Below are 14,547 nucleotides of genomic sequence, written 5' to 3' on the forward strand. Positions count from 1 at the left end.
TCTCGCGTGGCCCCTTTAGCCCTGACCTCCAGGGTGCGATGCCTGGCTGGAACGAGGTGGTGAGGCAAGGGTAGTTCCCTGGGCAATATGGAGCCGGATTCCTGACCTTGGCCAGGAGCGGGCGTGACCAGAAACCATGGGCTTGTGATTGAACGGTCGACCCGTGCATGAGAATAGCTGCAGATGTGCCGTGCAACCGGCCCCATTTGCAGTGCCCGTGTGTGTACCCCAAGAGGGCTTGCCAGCTTGCCAAGGCTACGGGTTCCTGGAGTGTCCAGCACCAGGCCCGCTGTGGACGGAGGGCGGGAGGGAGGAAAGGAGGGCACTGCAGGCTTTGAGAGGCCATGTGGCCAGCCATCGGTGCCAGGTTGTGCAGCATGTGGGGGGCAGGTGCCCAGGCAGACTGAGGCATGAGCTGAGGGCATGGGTCTTCCATGGCTGCTGGGGCTAGCTCGTTGTGGACCCTCACGTGCGTTGGTCTCACTGAGGCTACCTTGCCCCTGCTTTACAGTGGACACCGTCGCCGCCTCCGATGGGCAACAGGCTGGCAATGACCAAAAGGCAACAGTGGGCACAGGCCGCACCGAGGTGGAGCCCGGGTAAGTGTGTGTGTGTGTGTGGCAGTGGCTGTGGCCATGAAACATGGCTGGCCAGGCCTGAGTGGAATGTGGGGTGTCCCAGGTGCCATTGGAGGAGGCGGCAGGCTGGGCTGTGGAAGGCTGGTTCCTGGTGTTCCAGGAAGGTTGCATTCTGCCCCTGCACTCCAACTCTGCTATGGTCAGGGCCCGCCAGGTCTGTAGAGGCTTTGGCACTGTGCCTTGCCAAGAGCTGTCCCTGGTGCTGGCTGTCAGCCATTTGTGTAGAAGCCCCCTGGGGTGCTGCCTGTGTGCCTCTGGGTCCTGCTGGGTCCTGGGAGCGCAGGGGCCAGAGATCAACCGCCTCGTGGGTTGTGCGTGGTGCCCCACCTCCGTGAGGCCCCATGAAAGGAGTACCCCATTGCAGTCTCTGTTTTGGTGCTGGGCAAAGTGTGGGTGTAGGATGTGTGTTGTTGCTGCGGCAGCTGGTGCAGCCAGCGTCGGGGACAGAGAGCGAGCAGAGAGAAAGGTGGCCAGGGCAGCCCGTGGCGTGTTTGGTGGTGGGGACCGCCAGGGCCAGGCTCATGGAAGTGTCCCAGGCCTAGCATACCAGCACCTTGGTGTTGACCAGCATGCACGGGCTTGCTTCTAACCGGACCCTGACTGAATGCAAGCGGGAGAGAGCAGGGCCTTGGGGTGGGCGGTGAGATGGGGTCCTCTGCTGCAGAACCAGCCTCCTGCACGGCCCCCCCACCTCCTGCATGTCCCCACACGGTCCCAGCACCACCCTGCCTGGACCATGGTCCCCAGAGGTCTCCGAGCTCTTTCCTTAACCTCCAGCTGCGGGTGCCCTGGTGCCAGGCATGCGTTGCTGAGGCCCCCGGTTGCATGGGTTGCCACTGCCACGCTGTTTTCCCCTGTGGCCCTGTGCCCTTGGGCCCAGAAGGGAGGCCGAGCGCCAGCAGTGGTGGCTGCTGAGGACCCGGGCCCCTCGGTCCTGCCCTGAGGCCCAGCAGCGCTCACCTCACTTCTTCCCCGTCCTGTCTCCTCAGGGCCAGGTCCGTGGCCCACATTTTCCCACAGAACGCCCGTGCCTACAAGGCTGCAGAAGTGCTGCATGACTGGGCCCCAGAGGCCAGCCCCATGCGCGTGGTCCCCAGCCCTAGCACAGCTGTAGAGGCACCACTGAGCTCGGCCGAGCCGGTGGAAGGTGAGTCATGTCATGGGATGCCGTGGGGGCTGCTCGTTCACGCATGGCTCCTGTGGCGTCCAGAGCCCCAGGACACGCCCCGAGCCTGTTGTGGGCCCAGGCGGGCATTGTTGGTGCTGGTGGCTGGAAGTTGTTCCCAAATCCCTCACCCTCTCGCGTGGCCCCTTTAGCCCTGACCTCCAGGGTGCGATGCCTGGCTGGAACGAGGTGGTGAGGCAAGGGTAGTTCCCTGGGCAATATGGAGCCGGATTCCTGACCTTGGCCAGGAGCGGGCGTGACCAGAAACCATGGGCTTGTGATTGAACGGTCGACCCGTGCATGAGAATAGCTGCAGATGTGCCGTGCAACCGGCCCCATTTGCAGTGCCCGTGTGTGTACCCCAAGAGGGCTTGCCAGCTTGCCAAGGCTACGGGTTCCTGGAGTGTCCAGCACCAGGCCCGCTGTGGACGGAGGGCGGGAGGGAGGAAAGGAGGGCACTGCAGGCTTTGAGAGGCCATGTGGCCAGCCATCGGTGCCAGGTTGTGCAGCATGTGGGGGGCAGGTGCCCAGGCAGACTGAGGCATGAGCTGAGGGCATGGGTCTTCCATGGCTGCTGGGGCTAGCTCGTTGTGGACCCTCACGTGCGTTGGTCTCACTGAGGCTACCTTGCCCCTGCTTTACAGTGGACACCGTCGCCGCCTCCAATGGGCAACAGGCTGGCAATGACCAAAAGGCAACAGTGGGCACAGGCCGCACCGAGGTGGAGCTCGGGTAAGTGTGTGTGTGTGTGTGGCAGTGGCTGTGGCCATGAAACATGGCTGGCCAGGCCTGAGTGGAATGTGGGGTGTCTCAGGTGTCAGTGTTTAGGGGCCGTTGGAATTTGCTACTCAATGCCGAAAGTGTGTTTTGAAAGTTGGATTGTAGACCTGCATGGCTCCTCTGGTTGGGTGGGCACCGCTGACCTCCAGAGCCCTTGGCAGGCTGCCTCCCCGAGAGCCCCGTCCGTGGCCGTCAGCCATGGTCTTGAAGAGCCCTGGGGCCTTCCATGTCTTGCCTGTGTCCCACAGGATCCTGGGATCAGGACCCCTTGTGGGGCATCCTTACTGTCACATCTCCATGCATGTGTTGTGTGCAAGTAGGCGGTGAAGCCCGTAGCAGTGTGTATGTTAGTGCCCGGGGAAGTGTGGGTGAAGGATGTCATTATGCGAGTAGCTGGTGTGGCCGGCATGTGTCCCATGCACAGAGCAGAGGGCAAGGTGGCCGCAGGAAACCCTAGCATCTAGCATGTTTGTTCCTGGGTGTTGCCGGTGTTGGGCGCCTGGGCATGTCCCAAGTGTGCAGAAGCGGGACCGTTGGCATTGCCCAGGCTCCTTGGGCTTGCTTTTGGCTCGATGAGGTGTGTGCCCAAGCGTGAGGGAGCCAGGGACTTGGGGCTTGGGGGTGACGTGGGATGCTGTGCTTCGGAGCCCACCTCTTGGCCTGGACCACGCAGCACAAACACCCCCCACCCAGCTGGACCACAGCCAGCAGAGGTCTCAGGCTCCTTCTGCCAGCTTGCACCTGTAGGAGCAGTGGTGTCCCATGATGGCTGTCTCAGGCCCCGAATGGCATGGTTTGCCACTGCCACGCTGCTTTTCCTTGGGAGGCCAGGCCCTTGTGCCCAAGAGGGAGGCTGAGTGCTGGCGGTGGTGGTTCCTGTGCTCCCTGGGCCCTCAGTGATAGCGCTGAATTCAGCAGCGCTCAGCTGTCTTCCTTCTGGCCTCTCTGCTCAGGCTGGGCTCGGCCCCCCACGAACTGCCTGGAATATGCTACATGTATGACCGCCCAGGAGACCTGTCCTCCCCCTGGGCCGTGTACCAGTGGGCAGCCAGCGCGGGCATCATCTCCAGCCCGAACACCAGTGAGGATGCCCAGCCGTTTCACTGGGCAGAGGCCGTCGAGGGTGAGTCATGTGATGCAACTGCCACAGGGGGAGCTGGCCCTCAGTGCTGTTGGCACTCCTCTCCTGGCGCTGTTGCCCAAGCCCCGGAACACGTGTGAAGTTGCTGTGATCCCAGGCAGACCTGTGTGATGCTGCTGCTGTCTGGGAGTCGTACCCATGCTCCCCTCTTTGTCGCACAGCCAGCCCTTTACCCTGAGGTCCAGGGTGTGTGTCGTTGCGAAGGATGGCTGGACACAGTGGTGCTTGCATGGGCGCTCCAGGGCTGGGTTGCAACCTTGAGTACTGGGGCCAGCGTTTGCCTGAAGCCCTGGCTGCATGGAGGTGGAAGGGTCCTCCCATAGGTTAGGAAACCTAAGCTCCCAGTGTGCCTCAGGCCCCAGGGGCGGTGCACATGTGCTCCCCAAGGGCAGAGGGCTGCTTGCCGAGGCTGCGGATTCCTGGTGTGGGCAGCACCCGGCTCCCCATGCAGAGAGGGAGAGCTGGAGGGAGGGAGGGGAAAGCACATTGGGCTGGCAGAGACCATGCGTGCCAGGTCGGACAGCGTGCAGGCCTGCTGCCCACCCAGGTGGTGAGCGTGAGCTGAGGCCACGGCCCTCCACAGGGTGCTGACGGTGACACGCTGGGGACCCTCGCGTGCTTTGGTCTCACGGGAGTTCCCCTGCCCCTCCTTTGCAGTGGACAACACCGCCCTCTCTGAGGGCCCACCAACCCCCAATGATGACAAAGTTCCAGCAGCTGCCACAGGCTGGACCGAGGTGGACCCGGGGTAAGAGTGTGTTCGTGGCAGTGGCCATGGGACATGGCTGGCCAAGGCTGTGTTGAACGTGGGGTGTGTCTGTGCTGCCTGGGAAGGGCTGTGGGAGTGGGCTGTGAAAGGCTGGCCGTGTGCCAGGAAGGCCCCATTGTAGACGTGCACGGCACCTGTGGTGTCATGGGGCACCGCTGGTCTCCAGAGCCCTTGGCGGGCTGCCTCCCCGAGAGCCCCGTCCGTGGCCGTCAGCCATGGTCTTGAAGAGCCCTGGGGCCTTCCCTGTCTTGCCTGTGTCCCACAGGACCCGGGGATCGGGACCCCTTGTGGGGCGTCCTTGCTGTCACATCTCCATGCATGTGTTGTGTGCAAGTAGGCGGTGAAGCCCGTAGCAGTGTGTATGTTAGTGCCCGGGGAAGTGTGGGTGAAGGATGTCATTACGCGAGTAGCTGGTGTGGCCGGCATGTGTCCCATGCACAGAGCAGAGGGCAAGGTGGCCGCAGGAATCCCTAGCATGTCTGTTCCTGGGTGTTGCCGGTGTTGGGCGCCTGGGCATGTCCCGAGTGTGCAGAAGCGGGACCGTTGGCATTACCCAGGCTCCTTGGGCTTGCTTTTGGCTCGATGAGGTGTGTGCCCAAGCGTGAGGGAGCCAGGGACTTGGGGCTTGGGGGTGACGTGGGATGCTGTGCTTCGGAGCCCACCTCTTGGCCTGGACCACGCAGCACAAACACCCCCCACCCAGCTGGACCACAGCCAGCAGAGGTCTCAGGCTCCTTCTGCCAGCTTGCACCTGTAGGAGCAGTGGTGTCCCATGATGGCTGTCTCAGGCCCCGAATGGCATGGTTTGCCACTGCCACGCTGCTTTTCCTTGGGAGGCCAGGCCCTTGTGCCCAAGAGGGAGGCTGAGTGCTGGCGGTGGTGGTTCCTGTGCTCCCTGGGCCCTCAGTGATAGCGCTGAATTCAGCAGCGCTCAGCTGTCTTCCTTCTGGCCTCTCTGCTCAGGCTGGGCTCGGCCCCCCACGAACTGCCTGGAATATGCTACATGTATGACCGCCCAGGAGACCTGTCCTCCCCCTGGGCCGTGTACCAGTGGGCAGCCAGCGCGGGCATCATCTCCAGCCCGAACACCAGTGAGGATGCCCAGCCGTTTCACTGGGCAGAGGCCGTCGAGGGTGAGTCATGTGATGCAACTGCCACAGGGGGAGCTGGCCCTCAGTGCTGTTGGCACTCCTCTCCTGGCGCTGTTGCCCAAGCCCCGGAACACGTGTGAAGTTGCTGTGATCCCAGGCAGACCTGTGTGATGCTGCTGCTGTCTGGGAGTCGTACCCATGCTCCCCTCTTTGTCGCACAGCCAGCCCTTTACCCTGAGGTCCAGGGTGTGTGTCGTTGCGAAGGATGGCTGGACACAGTGGTGCTTGCATGGGCGCTCCAGGGCTGGGTTGCAACCTTGAGTACTGGGGCCAGCGTTTGCCTGAAGCCCTGGCTGCATGGAGGTGGAAGGGTCCTCCCATAGGTTAGGAAACCTAAGCTCCCAGTGTGCCTCAGGCCCCAGGGGCGGTGCACATGTGCTCCCCAAGGGCAGAGGGCTGCTTGCCGAGGCTGCGGATTCCTGGTGTGGGCAGCACCCGGCTCCCCATGCAGAGAGGGAGAGCTGGAGGGAGGGAGGGGAAAGCACATTGGGCTGGCAGAGACCATGCGTGCCAGGTCGGACAGCGTGCAGGCCTGCTGCCCACCCAGGTGGTGAGCGTGAGCTGAGGCCACGGCCCTCCACAGGGTGCTGACGGTGACACGCTGGGGACCCTCGCGTGCTTTGGTCTCACGGGAGTTCCCCTGCCCCTCCTTTGCAGTGGACAACACCGCCCTCTCTGAGGGCCCACCAACCCCCAATGATGACAAAGTTCCAGCAGCTGCCACAGGCTGGACCGAGGTGGACCCGGGGTAAGAGTGTGTTCGTGGCAGTGGCCATGGGACATGGCTGGCCAAGGCTGTGTTGAACGTGGGGTGTGTCTGTGCTGCCTGGGAAGGGCTGTGGGAGTGGGCTGTGAAAGGCTGGCCGTGTGCCAGGAAGGCCCCATTGTAGACGTGCACGGCACCTGTGGTGTCATGGGGCACCGCTGGTCTCCAGAGCCCTTGGCGGGCTGCCTCCCCGAGAGCCCCGTCCGTGGCCGTCAGCCATGGTCTTGAAGAGCCCTGGGGCCTTCCCTGTCTTGCCTGTGTCCCACAGGACCCGGGGATCGGGACCCCTTGTGGGGCGTCCTTGCTGTCACATCTCCATGCATGTGTTGTGTGCAAGTAGGCGGTGAAGCCCGTAGCAGTGTGTATGTTAGTGCCCGGGGAAGTGTGGGTGAAGGATGTCATTACGCGAGTAGCTGGTGTGGCCGGCATGTGTCCCATGCACAGAGCAGAGGGCAAGGTGGCCGCAGGAATCCCTAGCATCTAGCATGTTTGTTCCTGGGTGTTGCCAGTGTTGGGCGCCTGGGCATGTCCCGAGTGTGCAGAAGCGGGACCGTTGGCATTACCCAGGCTCCTTGGGCTTGCTTTTGGCTCGATGAGGTGTGTGCCCAAGCGTGAGGGAGCCAGGGACTTGGGGCTTGGGGGTGACGTGGGATGCTGTGCTTCGGAGCCCACCTCTTGGCCTGGACCACGCAGCACAAACACCCCCCACCCAGCTGGACCACAGCCAGCAGAGGTCTCAGGCTCCTTCTGCCAGCTTGCACCTGTAGGAGCAGTGGTGTCCCATGATGGCTGTCTCAGGCCCCGAATGGCATGGTTTGCCACTGCCACGCTGCTTTTCCTTGGGAGGCCAGGCCCTTGTGCCCAAGAGGGAGGCTGAGTGCTGGCGGTGGTGGTTCCTGTGCTCCCTGGGCCCTCAGTGATAGCGCTGAATTCAGCAGCGCTCAGCTGTCTTCCTTCTGGCCTCTCTGCTCAGGCTGGGCTCGGCCCCCCACGAACTGCCTGGAATATGCTACATGTATGACCGCCCAGGAGACCTGTCCTCCCCCTGGGCCGTGTACCAGTGGGCAGCCAGCGCGGGCATCATCTCCAGCCCGAACACCAGTGAGGATGCCCAGCCGTTTCACTGGGCAGAGGCCGTCGAGGGTGAGTCATGTGATGCAACTGCCACAGGGGGAGCTGGCCCTCAGTGCTGTTGGCACTCCTCTCCTGGCGCTGTTGCCCAAGCCCCGGAACACGTGTGAAGTTGCTGTGATCCCAGGCAGACCTGTGTGATGCTGCTGCTGTCTGGGAGTCGTACCCATGCTCCCCTCTTTGTCGCACAGCCAGCCCTTTACCCTGAGGTCCAGGGTGTGTGTCGTTGCGAAGGATGGCTGGACACAGTGGTGCTTGCATGGGCGCTCCAGGGCTGGGTTGCAACCTTGAGTACTGGGGCCAGCGTTTGCCTGAAGCCCTGGCTGCATGGAGGTGGAAGGGTCCTCCCATAGGTTAGGAAACCTAAGCTCCCAGTGTGCCTCAGGCCCCAGGGGCGGTGCACATGTGCTCCCCAAGGGCAGAGGGCTGCTTGCCGAGGCTGCGGATTCCTGGTGTGGGCAGCACCCGGCTCCCCATGCAGAGAGGGAGAGCTGGAGGGAGGGAGGGGAAAGCACATTGGGCTGGCAGAGACCATGCGTGCCAGGTCGGACAGCGTGCAGGCCTGCTGCCCACCCAGGTGGTGAGCGTGAGCTGAGGCCACGGCCCTCCACAGGGTGCTGACGGTGACACGCTGGGGACCCTCGCGTGCTTTGGTCTCACGGGAGTTCCCCTGCCCCTCCTTTGCAGTGGACAACACCGCCCTCTCTGAGGGCCCACCAACCCCCAATGATGACAAAGTTCCAGCAGCTGCCACAGGCTGGACCGAGGTGGACCCGGGGTAAGAGTGTGTTCGTGGCAGTGGCCATGGAACATGGCTGGCCAAGGCTGTGTTGAACGTGGGGTGTGTCTGTGCTGCCTGGGAAGGGCTGTGGGAGTGGGCTGTGAAAGGCTGGCCGTGTGCCAGGAAGGCCCCATTGTAGACGTGCACGGCACCTGTGGTGTCATGGGGCACCGCTGGTCTCCAGAGCCCTTGGCGGGCTGCCTCCCCGAGAGCCCCGTCCGTGGCCGTCAGCCATGGTCTTGAAGAGCCCTGGGGCCTTCCCTGTCTTGCCTGTGTCCCACAGGACCCGGGGATCGGGACCCCTTGTGGGGCGTCCTTGCTGTCACATCTCCATGCATGTGTTGTGTGCAAGTAGGCGGTGAAGCCCGTAGCAGTGTGTATGTTAGTGCCCGGGGAAGTGTGGGTGAAGGATGTCATTACGCGAGTAGCTGGTGTGGCCGGCATGTGTCCCATGCACAGAGCAGAGGGCAAGGTGGCCGCAGGAATCCCTAGCATCTAGCATGTTTGTTCCTGGGTGTTGCCAGTGTTGGGCGCCTGGGCATGTCCCGAGTGTGCAGAAGCGGGACCGTTGGCATTACCCAGGCTCCTTGGGCTTGCTTTTGGCTCGATGAGGTGTGTGCCCAAGCGTGAGGGAGCCAGGGACTTGGGGCTTGGGGGTGACGTGGGATGCTGTGCTTCGGAGCCCACCTCTTGGCCTGGACCACGCAGCACAAACACCCCCCACCCAGCTGGACCACAGCCAGCAGAGGTCTCAGGCTCCTTCTGCCAGCTTGCACCTGTAGGAGCAGTGGTGTCCCATGATGGCTGTCTCAGGTCCCGAATGGCATGGTTTGCCACTGCCACGCTGCTTTTCCTTGGGAGGCCAGGCCCTTGTGCCCAAGAGGGAGGCTGAGTGCTGGCGGTGGTGGTTCCTGTGCTCCCTGGGCCCTCAGTGATAGCGCTGAATTCAGCAGCGCTCAGCTGTCTTCCTTCTGGCCTCTCTGCTCAGGCTGGGCTCGGCCCCCCACGAACTGCCTGGAATATGCTACATGTATGACCGCCCAGGAGACCTGTCCTCCCCCTGGGCCGTGTACCAGTGGGCAGCCAGCGCGGGCATCATCTCCAGCCCGAACACCAGTGAGGATGCCCAGCCGTTTCACTGGGCAGAGGCCGTCGAGGGTGAGTCATGTGATGCAACTGCCACAGGGGGAGCTGGCCCTCAGTGCTGTTGGCACTCCTCTCCTGGCGCTGTTGCCCAAGCCCCGGAACACGTGTGAAGTTGCTGTGATCCCAGGCAGACCTGTGTGATGCTGCTGCTGTCTGGGAGTCGTACCCATGCTCCCCTCTTTGTCGCACAGCCAGCCCTTTACCCTGAGGTCCAGGGTGTGTGTCGTTGCGAAGGATGGCTGGACACAGTGGTGCTTGCATGGGCGCTCCAGGGCTGGGTTGCAACCTTGAGTACTGGGGCCAGCGTTTGCCTGAAGCCCTGGCTGCATGGAGGTGGAAGGGTCCTCCCATAGGTTAGGAAACCTAAGCTCCCAGTGTGCCTCAGGCCCCAGGGGCGGTGCACATGTGCTCCCCAAGGGCAGAGGGCTGCTTGCCGAGGCTGCGGATTCCTGGTGTGGGCAGCACCCGGCTCCCCATGCAGAGAGGGAGAGCTGGAGGGAGGGAGGGGAAAGCACATTGGGCTGGCAGAGACCATGCGTGCCAGGTCGGACAGCGTGCAGGCCTGCTGCCCACCCAGGTGGTGAGCGTGAGCTGAGGCCACGGCCCTCCACAGGGTGCTGACGGTGACACGCTGGGGACCCTCGCGTGCTTTGGTCTCACGGGAGTTCCCCTGCCCCTCCTTTGCAGTGGACAACACCGCCCTCTCTGAGGGCCCACCAACCCCCAATGATGACAAAGTTCCAGCAGCTGCCACAGGCTGGACCGAGGTGGACCCGGGGTAAGAGTGTGTTCGTGGCAGTGGCCATGGGACATGGCTGGCCAAGGCTGTGTTGAACGTGGGGTGTGTCTGTGCTGCCTGGGAAGGGCTGTGGGAGTGGGCTGTGAAAGGCTGGCCGTGTGCCAGGAAGGCCCCATTGTAGACGTGCACGGCACCTGTGGTGTCATGGGGCACCGCTGGTCTCCAGAGCCCTTGGCGGGCTGCCTCCCCGAGAGCCCCGTCCGTGGCCGTCAGCCATGGTCTTGAAGAGCCCTGGGGCCTTCCCTGTCTTGCCTGTGTCCCACAGGACCCGGGGATCGGGACCCCTTGTGGGGCGTCCTTGCTGTCACATCTCCATGCATGTGTTGTGTGCAAGTAGGCGGTGAAGCCCGTAGCAGTGTGTATGTTAGTGCCCGGGGAAGTGTGGGTGAAGGATGTCATTACGCGAGTAGCTGGTGTGGCCGGCATGTGTCCCATGCACAGAGCAGAGGGCAAGGTGGCCGCAGGAATCCCTAGCATCTAGCATGTTTGTTCCTGGGTGTTGCCGGTGTTGGGCGCCTGGGCATGTCCCGAGTGTGCAGAAGCGGGACCGTTGGCATTACCCAGGCTCCTTGGGCTTGCTTTTGGCTCGATGAGGTGTGTGCCCAAGCGTGAGGGAGCCAGGGACTTGGGGCTTGGGGGTGACGTGGGATGCTGTGCTTCGGAGCCCACCTCTTGGCCTGGACCACGCAGCACAAACACCCCCCACCCAGCTGGACCACAGCCAGCAGAGGTCTCAGGCTCCTTCTGCCAGCTTGCACCTGTAGGAGCAGTGGTGTCCCATGATGGCTGTCTCAGGTCCCGAATGGCATGGTTTGCCACTGCCACGCTGCTTTTCCTTGGGAGGCCAGGCCCTTGTGCCCAAGAGGGAGGCTGAGTGCTGGCGGTGGTGGTTCCTGTGCTCCCTGGGCCCTCAGTGATAGCGCTGAATTCAGCAGCGCTCAGCTGTCTTCCTTCTGGCCTCTCTGCTCAGGCTGGGCTCGGCCCCCCACGAACTGCCTGGAATATGCTACATGTATGACCGCCCAGGAGACCTGTCCTCCCCCTGGGCCGTGTACCAGTGGGCAGCCAGCGCGGGCATCATCTCCAGCCCGAACACCAGTGAGGATGCCCAGCCGTTTCACTGGGCAGAGGCCGTCGAGGGTGAGTCATGTGATGCAACTGCCACAGGGGGAGCTGGCCCTCAGTGCTGTTGGCACTCCTCTCCTGGCGCTGTTGCCCAAGCCCCGGAACACGTGTGAAGTTGCTGTGATCCCAGGCAGACCTGTGTGATGCTGCTGCTGTCTGGGAGTCGTACCCATGCTCCCCTCTTTGTCGCACAGCCAGCCCTTTACCCTGAGGTCCAGGGTGTGTGTCGTTGCGAAGGATGGCTGGACACAGTGGTGCTTGCATGGGCGCTCCAGGGCTGGGTTGCAACCTTGAGTACTGGGGCCAGCGTTTGCCTGAAGCCCTGGCTGCATGGAGGTGGAAGGGTCCTCCCATAGGTTAGGAAACCTAAGCTCCCAGTGTGCCTCAGGCCCCAGGGGCGGTGCACATGTGCTCCCCAAGGGCAGAGGGCTGCTTGCCGAGGCTGCGGATTCCTGGTGTGGGCAGCACCCGGCTCCCCATGCAGAGAGGGAGAGCTGGAGGGAGGGAGGGGAAAGCACATTGGGCTGGCAGAGACCATGCGTGCCAGGTCGGACAGCGTGCAGGCCTGCTGCCCACCCAGGTGGTGAGCGTGAGCTGAGGCCACGGCCCTCCACAGGGTGCTGACGGTGACACGCTGGGGACCCTCGCGTGCTTTGGTCTCACGGGAGTTCCCCTGCCCCTCCTTTGCAGTGGACAACACCGCCCTCTCTGAGGGCCCACCAACCCCCAATGATGACAAAGTTCCAGCAGCTGCCACAGGCTGGACCGAGGTGGACCCGGGGTAAGAGTGTGTTCGTGGCAGTGGCCATGGAACATGGCTGGCCAAGGCTGTGTTGAACGTGGGGTGTGTCTGTGCTGCCTGGGAAGGGCTGTGGGAGTGGGTTGTGAAAGGCTGGCCGTGTGCCAGGAAGGCCCCATTGTAGACGTGCACGGCACCTGTGGTGTCATGGGGCACCGCTGGTCTCCAGAGCCCTTGGCGGGCTGCCTCCCCGAGAGCCCCGTCCGTGGCCGTCAGCCATGGTCTTGAAGAGCCCTGGGGCCTTCCCTGTCTTGCCTGTGTCCCACAGGACCCGGGGATCGGGACCCCTTGTGGGGCGTCCTTGCTGTCACATCTCCATGCATGTGTTGTGTGCAAGTAGGCGGTGAAGCCCGTAGCAGTGTGTATGTTAGTGCCCGGGGAAGTGTGGGTGAAGGATGTCATTACGCGAGTAGCTGGTGTGGCCGGCATGTGTCCCATGCACAGAGCAGAGGGCAAGGTGGCCGCAGGATACCCTAGCATCTAGCATGTTTGTTCCTGGGTGTTGCCAGTGTTGGGCGCCTGGGCATGTCCCGAGTGTGCAGAAGCGGGACCGTTGGCATTACCCAGGCTCCTTGGGCTTGCTTTTGGCTCGATGAGGTGTGTGCCCAAGCGTGAGGGAGCCAGGGACTTGGGGCTTGGGGGTGACGTGGGATGCTGTGCTTCGGAGCCCACCTCTTGGCCTGGACCACGCAGCACAAACACCCCCCACCCAGCTGGACCACAGCCAGCAGAGGTCTCAGGCTCCTTCTGCCAGCTTGCACCTGTAGGAGCAGTGGTGTCCCATGATGGCTGTCTCAGGCCCCGAATGGCATGGTTTGCCACTGCCACGCTGCTTTTCCTTGGGAGGCCAGGCCCTTGTGCCCAAGAGGGAGGCTGAGTGCTGGCGGTGGTGGTTCCTGGGCACCTCGGGCACCCTGGCCACCAGCCATAGTGCTGAGTTCAGCAGCGCTCAGCTGTCTTCCTTCTTTCCTCTCTCCTCAGGTTGGGCTCTACTCCCTACGACCCTCCCGCAATATGCTACCTGTATCGTGGCCCAGGAGACCTGGCCCACTGGACATTGTACCAGTGGGCAGCCAGCATAGGTGTCATCCCTCGCGCAAACACCAGTGACAAGACACCGTTTTGCTGTTCATATACATGTGTTGGTGAGTCGTTTTAACTGAATTCCTTTCAGATTCTCATCCTCAAGTTTTACCGTTTCTCTGCTCTCTATGTGTCAGTTTTCCCACTGTTCCCTCCTCTTCGCACTTGGATTTCTATATTTCTTGTTGTATTGTGTCTTTTTTGAATGAGTGTAACTATATTCGGCATCTTTCTCTTCTTTTCCTCTGTTTCTTGATTTCTCTGTTTTTCACAATGTAATTGACTGTGTTTTTCACATCATGCTGCTGCTCTACTGAGTATGTCTGTTTTGTGCTGTTACCACCGCCTTGGCATTTCACGGTGTGGCATTGCTGTCTACCCATATCAGCCTCTCTGAATGTCTGCCCTGCTGCTAAATTCAGTTGGGTCATGATTTTGTTTGTTCTTTAGTTTTCTCTCACTGCTTTGTTTGTGCAATTTCATAATTTACAGCCACCCTGTTTTGCTGTTATTGCCCAGGCTCGTGGTTAACCCAAAACCCCTAGAGCCAAGCTAGATATCTTGTGCTTTCCTTGCTCACCCACCCTGGCAGTCGTGTCCCCCTTGTGCCCTGCCTTCACCTCTCTCCGTTGCAATGCCTGGCCACAAACCCGACTGTGATTGTAAGTTTTTCTCTGCATTCCAAGGCCTGATAGCTGAACCTCTAAGCCCCCTTGAGAGGTTTTGTGGATCAGCTTGTACCTCGGATAAGTGGTGTATTTTTTCCTTCATTTGTCGCCAACACCAGGCAACTGACCAGCCTTTGAGTGTTGGGGGTATGTTTTGGTACACCTGAATGTTACCATAAACCCAGTATGACGACTTTGGAATCTGAAGACTAGCAGAGTTCATGAGATTAGTCATGGTGCAGGGATTGTCCAGTTGTGGGTTTGACTATCACCAGCCAAAGTCACAAATATATCAGGGGATGATGAATGACAGATGGGATCTTTTTTCCTTGTTACATCTTGGCTTTGACCTTTCATTGTGTGCCTTCTTTTCTAGTCCTTGATACCTTGAGCAGCGAACTTAGGCAAGAAGGTGTGTGTCTAGAGAATGGAGTTGTATCTGCACACCTGGTGAGCACCCAGCGCAGGTAAGTGTGCCTGGGCCGCTGTGGCTGCTCCTCCGCTGTGCACATCTGTGAATGCAAGGTTCAGAGGTGATCGGATGTGTGTGTTATTTTATGGTGTGAGTGCTGTGCTCCCCCATGTGCCCTTCCCAGAGTGAACTC

The 14,547-nt window shown here is 61.5% G+C and overlaps 1 protein-coding gene and 1 long non-coding RNA gene across 2 annotated transcripts; both read left to right on the forward strand.

The window, feature by feature from the left end:
* The first annotated feature begins 550 nt into the window (after positions 1 to 550).
* LOC121151045 lies at positions 551 to 10,250 on the forward strand. Its single transcript, XM_040972230.1, has 10 exons — positions 551 to 599; positions 2,448 to 2,535; positions 3,537 to 3,706; positions 4,382 to 4,472; positions 5,457 to 5,626; positions 6,302 to 6,392; positions 7,384 to 7,553; positions 8,229 to 8,319; positions 9,311 to 9,480; positions 10,156 to 10,250. Exons 1-10 carry the CDS (start codon positions 551 to 553, stop codon positions 10,248 to 10,250), a joined length of 1,185 nt encoding a protein of 394 aa, XP_040828164.1.
* Positions 10,251 to 11,388: 1,138 nt separating this feature from the next.
* On the forward strand, positions 11,389 to 14,403 carry LOC121151060. The gene is made up of 4 exons (XR_005883115.1): positions 11,389 to 11,407; positions 12,083 to 12,173; positions 13,173 to 13,336; positions 14,319 to 14,403. It is a non-coding gene; the product is annotated as an uncharacterized LOC121151060 (long non-coding RNA).
* Positions 14,404 to 14,547: the final 144 nt, after the last annotated feature.

This window comes from Ochotona curzoniae, unplaced genomic scaffold (assembly GCF_017591425.1).
Source record: "Ochotona curzoniae isolate NIBS_2020 unplaced genomic scaffold, NIBS_Ocur_1.0 contig_2235, whole genome shotgun sequence".
Classification (NCBI taxonomy): Eukaryota; Metazoa; Chordata; class Mammalia; order Lagomorpha; family Ochotonidae; genus Ochotona; species Ochotona curzoniae.

Bases quoted from the DNA above. Each gene is read 5' to 3' on its own strand.
- LOC121151045 (XM_040972230.1), top strand. From the start codon at position 551: ATGACCAAAAGGCAACAGTGGGCACAGGCCGCACCGAGGTGGAGCCCG. The intron at 4,473-5,456 runs GTAAGAGTGTGT...CTCTCTGCTCAG, and splicing joins TGGACCGAGGTGGACCCGGG to GCTGGGCTCGGCCCCCCACG. The intron at 6,393-7,383 runs GTAAGAGTGTGT...CTCTCTGCTCAG, and splicing joins TGGACCGAGGTGGACCCGGG to GCTGGGCTCGGCCCCCCACG.